General features: G+C 39.9%; 1 protein-coding gene across 1 annotated transcript in view; it reads left to right on the forward strand.

The window, feature by feature from the left end:
• Positions 1-12,345, forward strand: part of adamtsl5 (ADAMTS like 5) — a 32,348-nt gene that overhangs the window by 2,414 nt on the left and 17,589 nt on the right. Inside the window, exon 2 of the mRNA XM_058629258.1 lies at positions 6,700-6,775. Within this exon, the coding sequence (XP_058485241.1) occupies positions 6,700-6,775 (76 nt within the window). The remainder of the gene's footprint in view (positions 1-6,699; positions 6,776-12,345) is intronic.

Genomic DNA, 12,345 nt, shown 5'->3' on the forward strand with positions numbered 1-12,345 from the left:
ACAAGGAATCATGACCCACCATTGCTGAATGAAATGAAAGTGATGCTAGAAAAAGTAACTTCTACAATAACATGAGTGAAGAAAAACATGTGCATTTAATAAAGCTGTGTGGATAAGAATCAGATATCAGAATATTACATCTCCAAGAGCCAGATATTTTGTAACATAAACATTATAATGTTTTGTTCTAATGAGTTTTTTTTTTTGTTCTCTCTTGGAGTGTCTCATCTGTTCCCTAAAGCTGCAGTTGTGCCTCTTGTTGGTCTTTGAGAATAGAAATCACGTAACACTATTTGTATGTTGTGTGTCAAGCAATACTATCAGACATGACTGAGGGAGCTTTTGTGTGTATACAGAGAAATTCAGGCCAGTAGGTTTTTTTGGACCGACGAGGAGACTGATTTTATGCTCTGCCAGCTTAAAGATTTGGATATATTTAAGTTCATGGATGTAGGAAGACTCAGAATGGCACTCGACATGCTAACAACTTGCCGCTAGTGCTTGTATACTGGGACAAGAGCATTAGTCCAACTGAATGGCACAGTCTACAACAGAAGTTGGACTTAAATTTGCATGGAAACACAGAGGGAGTTGTGTGGAGCTGATGGATTTAATCAGCATTGTGTGGCATTTGACAGTGGTTTAGATCTAACAGGCTAAAGCTGCACTGCACTGATATTTCATACAGTAAAAGGAAAGGTCACTGATTTTTCAACCTTGTGAGTTACTGAAGTGTAGAAAGGTTGTATCACTGCTCAGTCATATACTGTTACTTTGAACCTGGTCCTGATTCATTTGTACACTCTTTGAACACCTTGTTCTCTCTCAGAGAAAACCGACAGTAATCTTACTGATGGACACTGTCTGGTTTCAAGGTTCAGCCTGATAAGACTTTGTGTTCAGTGTTTGTGTGTCGAACACAGACCTGATAAGAATCTCCTGCTTGATCTTTTTGAAATCCTCATTTACAAAAAGGATTAGGGTTGTGTTTTTACCCACTTTCATTGTCTGCCAGCAGGATGTTTTTAAACCCCCGTGAAAGAAGTTCCATGGAAAGTGATGGACTCGTTGGCTTAGTGCCAAGGAACAATTGATTTGGTTTTGGTGGTGATCCAGATCTAAGGTTTCTATCATTGGACCATTAGTGTTTTTAGTTTTAATTATGAAACTGATGGAGACAGAGACTTGACTATGAATCCTGTGCAAACATTGGCAGGTTCAAGAAGAGTATTTGTATTTAGTTTAAGTGTAAGGTGTAAATCTGTGTGTGGTCTTCTGCAAATTTTTCAAACCGGCTTCACTGTGGAAGTAATTTGCCTTGTATGACGTAAATCATTTTATTATCCTGTTTGATGGTTTTTGGTTTAAGTTCATCATGTTTTCAATGTATTTTTGGTCACAATATCACTTGCATGCATGTCCTCATGTTTCTCATGTTGTGCGACCATGACCGTGGATGATGTGAGAGGCTCTGCTGTAGTCAGAGCGGCTGTGAAAAGATAATCTCATAATCCCTGTGGTATGACGCTGTACACTGGTTCTCCCTGATGTGGAAGAAGCATGTGAAATGAACTGAAGCAAAAAGGAAGGGACCGTACTTAAGCAATAGACCGCAGCTAGACATTTTGGCAACAACAAAACCAATAACATGAAAACCAATGTCTGTCTTTAATTCAGTGATTTACCGCAACACCCTCTCTCGAGTGTTTTGTCCAGACACACAATGGTATTTCATTTATTTTCTCTATAATGTTTTACTACATCTTCAAGTGAAGCAGCTGCTGAGACACAAAGACCATCCACTTGTGTTTAATTTTGTTAATGCAGTCTGAGTGAGGCCACTCAGCTCAATTGTTGCTGCCTCATTCATAGTCAATACAGATCCAGGGGTCAGAGCTGACCACAGAGCCCTCACACTGAACATCTGTTAAAGATTGGGTCAATTCATTCAGCGTCATGCTCCATATAACCATCAGACCCTCCACCAGGCTTCTCCTAAAGGCTGGGTGGGTCACAGCTAAATCTCATGGTGTGTCAAAGGTCGAGCCTGGCCTTCTGGTTGGAAGACCTATTGCTTTTCCAAACTCCGTGGGTGAGCAGACAATTGTAAAAAAAAGAGCACCAATAGGGCACCATACAGAAGCACTTAGATGGAGATCCCACACGAACACGTTGAAAGAGCCCAGATCCTTCTGTCAGGTGTCTCCAGTGTTGACATGACTCGCACGGTCTCGGAGGTCAGAGGACGCATTCCCACCTGCACTGCTGCAAGAAAGCGTCAGTGTGGCTGCGTGATAACAGAACAGAGCTGATGTTTATTTGTGTTGGGTGGGACTGTGTGAGCTACCTGTGTGTGGGTGTGTTCAAGGAAAGGTTTGTGAGTTCAGTCACGATCACAGGAATAGAAATGAGAGCAGGGAACGTAGACGGTGGGTTTTAACCTTTGCTTGTGAACGAGGTCATGTCACCTGACTGTCTGCATGTGGACTGATGGTTTCTCCGCACCAAAGCTGCAAATACCTTTTAATATAATATAATAATTAAATGTATTATTATTATAATTATTATTATTATATTGGTGTGAGCGCTGCAGGCTTTCACCAGCATCATTAGGTCACATGTTTTAAAGTTGTCTGAAAATATTGAATCTTTAGAATGATATTTACTGAACCTTGTCAAGAATTGTGCATAGACCTCTTGCGTTAGACCCCTTGGTGGCAGTTCCGGGAATGCAGTATACAAACATAGTTAAAAACAGCTTGGAGCAAAGTATGGTTTCGTTTATTTACATACTGGCACGAAGATTAATTTTACTGAATTGAAAACAGAAGTCCGCACCAACACATTTGAATCTTATGAGGATGTAAGGAAATGTTTTTTGAAGATTGAAAGATATTGAAGAACAAAGTTCTGCAGCCCCCCTCCCCCCAACCTTTTTGTTTTAAATTATAATATATAATATATATTATGTGACATGATATGATATTCATATTTCACTCCCTATACATTGGTGTGTACATTTTTATTTTAAATTAAGGTTTAGATTTAAAAATGCTCATCACAAGTTCCCCACCACGCATTCTACAACTTATTCATCAACTTAAACAAGTTTATTTTGGCAACTTTGGTTATACTTTGGCCATAATATGCTTTACAGGCAGAAAATACAATTATACAAGTTTAATATAATGAAAACCAAAGTTAAAACAAATTGATAATATAAGTAAAAGTAGCACTAAACAGATTTTTCAAAAGCAGCAGAAAGAAGAGCGGTCTCTGATTATAGTATCTATGTATCTTCAGTGATCAATAGTGCATTGTAATGTTTCATGAAACGAATAATTTGATGTTTTATGATATTCAAATCAAAGCTCAGTGTTACTCTGAGCGTTACTTCTTTAAAAGTGATTCATTGTTGTTTGAGTAGGCTGTTGCTGGTGTTTTCTCATGTGAGCGACTGATGTCAGTCAAAATAAACAAATATAATCTCTTATTGATGAAAGCCGTTTCCCTCACCCTGCCCTGCAGCTATTCACTAATGTGCTGCTATAGTCTTAATGAGAGCAGGAGGAGGCGGGCCGACCCTTCTCACCTCTGTGTGGGCCCCTGCAGTGAGGGGCCGACCAGTTAATGCCTGGAGACGCCGCCTTTTCATGTTCACCAACATATACTACAGATCGAGTGAAACTGAGGGAAAGTACATCAGTCCACAGATTTCATACAGTAAACATGTTGATTAAATTGTAAAGTAAACAGAAAGGACACACCCATTCAAAAAAGTTTATCTTTTTATTAATTTAGAGATAAAAGTCTTTCAAAGGAGTCTCCCACTTCCTTTTTAAAAGCAACAACTGACTAATTGCCACCTCATGAAGTTGTTTGTGTCAGCAAACAGCTGCCTCTGTAAATAACCATCAAAGTATGCATTTATACTCACACTGAATTCCATAATTGCTCTACTTCTAGCATTTAAAGATAACAACCAACTCTTGAGGAAAACCTGTTTCTCTAGCGATCTGTTAAATGTTCCACCATATGTTTATATCTGCCAAATTACTAAAGATACAGCCAGTAAAACACACTGCAGAGCTAAGCTACACAGTTTTACTATTTATTATTTATATATTGATTAGAGCAGCTGTCCCAATGCTCATCTTAAACACTTACTGTATTCTGAAGTTAAATTTTCATTCATCACAATACAAGGAGAAAATGAATCAACAGACTCTTGAAGCTTGCTTATGTTGTCTGTCATTGTCCACTTACAGAAACAGTACTAACCTTTTTAACTGTTTCATTTTTAGGGTCACAGCCCTTCGTTAAGGTTAAAGAAAGATCATCGTTTAACGTTAGACGTGTTCTTTAACAAACAATCCTTCCTTAATCTTACCAATAGTATACCAATTATTGTTAATCACACAATTTAGTGATTTATGAATTTGTAACATCAAATTATCATGGAGTGCAGACAACAATAAAGCAGCAGGACACTCAATGACATGGCTGCATTACACATTACTAGGACATTTTGAATAATCTATACGATACAAACTGGAACTGCGAATACAACAATATAATCTGCATTTGTAAACATTAAACTAAAAAAGAATGACATTGTGCACGTGATTTGCAGCTGAATATGTGTTGTTGTTTTTTTGTTACAGGTTAACAAGAGTTTTTGATGAATTATTTTGTAGTTTGTAATGATCACAGAAGAGTTTCCGGACCTCTTCGGCATGTCTTTGGTCCAAACGTCGCCAAATACTCCTCCAGACAAAATTAAAATTGTTCAAAATGCTTTTGAGCTCCTCACATCTTTTGGTCAGCGTGACCATCTCTTTTTCTCTGATATGAATTCCCCCATGTAAGGCCAGGATGGGAGCTCCTCACTCTGAAGGGAAGGGCTGCTCAACCAAGGGTGAGGGAGATGTGTATCATTTAATTCGACACAACAGCTACTGACCTGGGACCAAGCCAAATGCTATTCCTAACTCTCTGGACTAGTGCGGTGTTTATGGCTCAGGGAGAGAAAAAAGGAGACACGGGCGAGAGAGACGGATGAAAGGAAGGCAGGAAACTGGTGGAGGATGACGTTAGATGTGACAACAGTTAGGAGGAAGAAGATTAAGATCCTCATTAATGAAAACGACATGTTCCATCTCAAAACAGACTATTAAACGTGTGACACACAGTAGTGAGCCATACAGTGCTCGGAAGCAATCAAAGAGAGGGGCTTTCCAAGAATCACCAGCACTTCTCAGAAAATGCACTTATCCTTTGATGAGTCAGAGGGAGAGACTGAGTTTCACAGTTGCCTCACAGTGTTTGCCTGGAGGAAAAGATAGTGAGGAGTCAGCTTGTTAAACAGTGGAGGTCGTACCTGGTAGCATCATCAGAAGTGTCTCACAGTGTTGATACAACTGTCTCTAATGATTCTTCAGGTTGGGAAGTGCGTAATTTACTCTGAAAGTCCCAAACTGGTCTACAAGGTTGTTATAAGGAGTGGGTCGAAATGTCAATTTGCTGATATATTATCATCCTTCCATTTTAATGAGTGAATGAAGTCGCTTAAATGAGTTTCACTCACAGGGCGTCTGTACTTCATGTCTCCTTGTGGTGGCGCTGCACAAATGAATGAGGGAAACTTGGGCTGAAGTGACCTGGCCAAAGAAGAGGGAGTTTACAGTGGGATAACGGTGGAGAAAGCTACGTTAAGAGATGCTCCATCCACGTTCAATACATAGACTTTATGCACTTTCTTTGTTCTCTTTGTTGTGAATAAATAGAGAAATCCTGCACTTTTAACTTTTCAAGGACATTTTGTTTTCTTCAGTTAGAGCAATATTGTGATGTATCGCCCAGTTCTTTTTGCACCCTGTATAGTGGTGAGGGTATTTTTTTCATCTTGCAGGAGACTGGTATGTTGTTATTGAATGGTTACTGACCGGGCATGTTGTCTGTGTTGTGTCATGTTGTCATCTTGTCTTGAAGGGTTGAAAATGTCGTGCATTTGACTTACCCTGTTGTTGTATGATTTAAAAAACAACAGTTGTTACCAATAAATTATAAAAATACATAACAGCATTGTAAAATAAAAGTGTTAGGGTCACCCTGTCATTAACACAAGCTGCAGATAAATTCTTCCTCAGATGACGCAGATGTCAGCGCGACACACAGAAATAACCTGTGGTGTGTTCACGTTCCACCAGTCAACACTATTAACATCTGTAAGATGAAGAGAGTTTGTTGCAGATAAAGTTGTTTTTCACTTCTGTTTCTGCACTGTTGGATGCATTTAAAATAGCACAGTGGCTGTAGATTTTCTTTAACTTTAGTAAATAGTTGGAGAGGCAACTCCTCTGCCTCTCAGACTCTGTGAGAGTTAGTTTGGCAGTGTTTGCTGGGCGGGGGAGTTGTGTGGGGGAATTAATGATACTTACTGAATGGGGGGCCACTCCTGACCTTGGCTTTGTACCACCAGGGTTCACAGAAGGGCAGCAGCTTGTTTGTGTCATCGATATCGTCAATGACTTCTGCTGTGGGTTTCTTTCATTTCCCTCTCTCTCCCTCTGCTGCTGCTGCTGCTGCAGCTCTTAAATGTTCACTCCTGAATTCATGCATTCATGTGTATGTAATGTGAAAAATAACAAGGGTGATGTCATCAGCTGACTGATGGTGGGTTTTTTCTCTCTGTGTCAGGAAGCTGACTCTGTGCCAGGTCCTGACCTTTGTCCTGTTGCTGGCCGCTCCTGTCTGCCTGTCCTCCTCACAGAGCGTAAGTTCAACCAACACATATCAACACAGTCATTCATGAGCTCCACACAAATGCATCTCCCTCCAAACCGTTTTTCTTCAGAGTTGACTCATTGAAGTCGTAACCTTCTGTAACGGGAAACTGTTTAATTAGCCGATCACAACAACATTGAAGAACAATGCTAATCACAACCACACAATCCAAAGTGACATTTTTAAATGTCTTGTTCTCTCTGATCAAAGATTAAGAGTCATTTTTGCTTGAAAAATAAAAATGTCTTTATCACTTTACGTTTGACGTGAACATACCACAAATTCTGATGTATGACATAATGCACCAGATACATTGTTGTATGTGTGTATCACAAAATGATCATCCATTATCATTTTTGACACACATTTAGGTTTTCTCAGAGTTCTCCGGTTTCCCAGTCCAAAATATGCAGATTTGGAAATTAACCAAATTGACTAATTGACCGTAGGTGTGAGAGTAGATAGTTGTTTGTCTCTATTGGTGTGTTTCCCTGTTGCCTTGCCTGGTTAGGGTTACGGCACTGCACGGCACAGTTAAGTTGTGTTTCCCGTCACAGGAAGAGATGTCCGACACAAGAATCAAGCAGAACAATGCCAAAGTGTAAGTCAATTAAAAAGACTTAACAATCCTAAAAATGTGGGTTGATCTCCAACAATTACCAGGGAAAATAATATTTAACAGAGTCTGGTGTATTTAGCGACAGCACTGCTGATTGCGAGCGGCATCACAAACCTTGCCGCTGTATTTCAGTCCAGTGACTGTGTCAGACGGAGTCTGTTCTCCGGTCATGGAGGAAGTACCAAACAAATGCTTTCCAAGTCACTAGTCACTTGTGTGTGTGTCGCATGTAAAACGAAGTCTATGACTACTATTTTTGTAACCTAAACCGTGGCGAGGCGAGGCGAGTCGAGGCGAGCTGGGACCATAGTGGAAAGGGACATATGTAACCCTGTGATGGTCTGTTGGCACCAGCGCCCTCCACGACCCTCATGTGGAGGATAACGTGGTAGAAAATGGATGGTTAGATGGATTTTTTTATTTTAAGGGGCAGAAGTACTCCACAGAAATCTGACAAACGGCACACATCCAAACTGAGTCATCCATCTGATCTAAATCCATCTCACTTTTTAGCCCCGTTTCCACCAAGTGGTACAGTTCAGTGTGGTACATTGTGCAATTAATTGCGTTTCCATTGTCAAAGATGAAGAAGGGTACCAAAATAACTGATCCGTACTGTCTCAGCTTTTTGGTATCCTTCCAGTGCGGTACCAAGCACAATGGTATGACTCCTAAAGGGTTGTCCAGACAAACAGCAGTCTTGACATTTATGTGTGTAGCCTTCTCTCAAACAAAGCTCATCTTCTTCAGCCACTTGCTAAGAAGAAAGAAAATGGAATGTTGGCTGTTCTCCATTGTTGCTTTTTGGTTACTGTGTCACATTCTTCGTCTTTGTGGAATTAATTGATGAGCTACACTGTGTCACGTTGTTGGCTGATGCAGCAACATAAAAAGCCAGATTACTATTGTAGCAGAGAGACACACCCACGGTTGAAACACAAGGCAGATCAGGATGAACGGTTTCAAACGGCACCATGGCGAGATGAAATGCACTGGAGAAAATGAGACTTACGTATATCTGCTATATGTTTTACTTTCCTGCATATCCACAGAATTTATTTGTCCACTGATAATGGCAGATTGACACATTGACAATAAACAACTCTGGCTGGCTGGCTCATAAGTGGCGCACCCTGTCTGTGGAAGTTGACGCCATGGTTCCTTGCGCAAGTATAAACAAGACTTAAATGTGCCAAAAATCCCAATGCAATTAGCTAATAGAGGGTTAAAGGTCTAAACAGCTGCACAACTAGGTCTAATTACCTCCGCTTAGGAGGTTATGTTTTCGGCTATGTTTGTCTGGTTGTTTTATTTTATTTATTTAACCTTTATTTAAGAACGGAACAGTATAATTAAGAACCTTTTTTCAAGGGAGACCTTGCCAAGACTGTGTGATTGTGAGCAGCATAACTCAAAAAGTAAAGGACTGATTTAAGTGAAAGTTTCTGGGGATGTCGGTTATGGGCCAAACAAGAACTTATTTGATTTGGTGATGGTGATGATGCTGCATTTATACACAAGGTCCTGTAGTCCTACCCTACCAGGAAAGGCCTAGGCCATTTTTAATAGCTTCACCCCAACCACAGTTTTTCTTGCCATTCCCTGTATTTTTCTTATATTCAACAATTACTCAATTTTGGTGATTAAGTTAATTTGCAAAGAGTGAAACCATACTCGTTCTAGTTCTACATTGGAAAACCCTGCTCATTTCGATAATAAACCAATCACTGAGGTCAGAGAGGGTTCTGATTGGATTGTTTTTGCAGCAGCAGCTTGTTTGCCTTCTGGTAGTATTTTGTCTTGGAAATGGTTGTGTAGCCATAAGCCATCACCCTTTTGGTCTGTCCATGGTCTGATTGCTCCCGCACCACATTTTCTTGTCTTACTACCTCATCCATCTTTCATCACTGTTTGTCTTGTCTTGTAACCCCAAGTCCACCTGGAATAACCAGACATAATCTACTTTCAGGCATGCACTGAAGTCCAGACATGATCCTGAAGTTGTCCGGAAAGGCTGTATGTGAGAATAGAAACAAAGACAAATCTCTGGTCAATGTCTGAGTGAGAACTTCTCTGGATAAGTCACAGCGAATGAGTGGTTGAGTATCCTGCATGACACAGACACCATCCCTCACCTTGATAATCCAGACCAGTGACCTCCCATAGTGTGGGCCACAGCCCCTGGTGGCCTGTGAAGGTACTGCAGGTGGACCATAAGAAGCCATTGACATATAATCATGTTCAATGATTTTTTTTTTAATTTTCAACAATTAAAGGTTCATGAGTCAGTTACTAATGAGACCACAAAGTGCAAGGAGGTCTCTTCATTTCACCTCTCCCTGTCCCAAGTGCAACAGGGAACTACAGTGACTTTCACCAGAAAGGATGCAAACACTCTTTCACAACTCTCTCTACACTCCTGCTCTTCCTTCTTCTTCGATTATGCACCAGACCTTTGTGGATAGATCAATTTTTCTTCATTTGGATTATTTTTAATCTCTAGCATGCTGTGAGTTTGTGATTGGTTTACTTCTTCAGGAGAACTAAAGAATGGCAGGAATGTTGGTGACCAATGAAATACTTAACTTCCCAGTTTATATAGCATCCTGTTCACTTTTTAGGAAAAGCATGAAAACATCTTAAAATTGAATGAAGAAATAATGCTTTAAAAATGAAAGGCCAACCCCCTCCCCCATGTGTCACATCAAACACAGCAATGTAGTGGAGGATGACCATATGTCAGTTTTTTTTTTGTTTTTTTTTGTTTTTTTCAACAGTTGCACTATAATGCCTTAAAACAGAAATAATGACAGTGAAGAAAACAATGTCAAGTATCTTTAAAAAACAGTTTCAGATTATGCAGAATCCTGGATGATCTTCTGCAGCTGCACTGGCAAAGCATCTGCTGTCAACATTTGGTCAGTTAAATACCAGAACAGGACAAACGGTTCAAATGGATCAAGAAATGCATAATGACAGTCTAAGCGCTGGCTGCGTCATGCAACAAAACAATTTCTCCATTTATACAAATAGTTTTGTACACTGATTCTGGGATTGTCTATTAATCTGAACCAGATTTCTATGTAAATCATAGCTCATTTTAAGACTTGGAGTTAAGAATAGATTTTCTGTATGTAGATGTTTGTATAAATGTATTTGGACTCCTAGTGCATTTATACAAATGAAATGCACAGTAAGTAATTTCTGCACAACAGAAGACAGAAGTGTGTGATCATAGGAATTGTTGAATGGTGAGAGCGGCAAATGGCATTGTCAGGATCCATTAGTCACAAATGCACCCAATCAAATGTGAAAACAAAAGATAGCGCACTGCTTAACTAGTAAAACCAAATGCTTCTTGGGAGTTTGCCATGGAATTTAAAGCATTTGCTATGTGCTTTACAGTAAACACTGAGGTGAGTGATAAACAGGCGAGTTGAGTGTGTGCGCACTGTAAATGTTGTTGTCCATCCATTTCTACTGCTTTATTCTCCACATGAGGGTCGCAGGGGTCACCAGTGCCAATCCTAGTTGACATAGGATAAAAGGCGGGATACACACTGGACAAACAACAATTCACTCTCACACTCACACCTATGGTCAATTTAGAGTGTCCAATTTGCCTAATCCCAAAATCTGCATGTTTTTTTTAAATTTAAAATATAGTTAAAATACAGTTTCCTGTAAATGATGGAATGCGCAGTACAACAATGGACAAGCTGAACATTGTGTATTTCTGTGCTGTGTCATACAGTAATATTTTCGATGCACTATCCGTCTTCAGTTGTTGCCTTTAGGGTAGAACGTCTGTCAGCTGCAGACATGATCTGAGGCATGAGAACTTGCTGACTCTTTGCCTCCTCTTTCTCCCAGCATTTCTCACTGTGTACATAATGTTTTTCTCTTCCTGCGCATGAGGAGGTGGGGGTGGTGGTGATTTGCAAAGGTCAAAAGTAATTTAAATGAATGTTGAATGCCAGCTCGCCCCCATTTCCAACTGTTATCAACGCTAATGTGACCAGTGGCAACACTAATGAGGGCAACCTCAGGTGACCCTGCCATGGAAAATGATGGAGAGTCATAGCACAGGTTGTTCTCAGCTCTGTTTTGTGTGTGTGTGTGTGTGTGTGTGTGTGTGCACGTGTCTGTGCACGTGTGTGCGCGTGTGTGTCTTAACAATTCTGCAAAAGTCAGTAAGCCTCAGCCTCACTGAGCCTGGTGTTAACAGTTAACATGACAAAAGTAATTTGTGTTGTTGAATATTTAATTGTTTCAAGGTTTTGGATGTTTATATTCTATCAGATATTAAAGTAACACAAAGTAGGTAAATAGTATTGTTTGTTAAAATTGTGATAAAATATATGACACGGTAACATGCATTTGTTAATAAGCTAATGATGCCGGCAAACTCTGAAGCATGTAGCCTATGTTATAGTAGGTTTCTACAAATCCTTGATTTGATTTGATCCTCCATTTTAAGGTTACAATTCTATTCGATTCTCAATCTTTAGGATTATTGCTTTTATGTCATGGTTTCATTTCATTTTTAAATTCCCATTTTGATTGCCTACATGGTGTCATGGGTGATGTCCATCATTTGTTTGCAATGTACCACACTAAGGCTTTATTGTCAAATTTGAATAATTTATTAACAGTAAGATAGATGTTCTGTGCTTTGCTACACATGCATAACATAGCTTACACACCATGGTTTTCCTGGGGAACGCAAAATATTTCCTCACCGAATATTTTCAGAAGAGCTTGAGGGGATTTGAATTTGGTCGATGTGATTTAGCAGTTGCCATGGTTACTATTATTCGGCAGCAATTTCGGGTTAGCGGGAGGAGGTAACGTGTAGTCGTGCTACAATGGCAACAACCACAACACTGGCACGTCTGCAGGGCGTGGTTAAATCCTCGATTCCACCCTTGCTTTCGAAG

This window comes from Solea solea, chromosome 5 (genome assembly GCF_958295425.1).
Source record: "Solea solea chromosome 5, fSolSol10.1, whole genome shotgun sequence".
Taxonomy (NCBI): Eukaryota; Metazoa; Chordata; class Actinopteri; order Pleuronectiformes; family Soleidae; genus Solea; species Solea solea.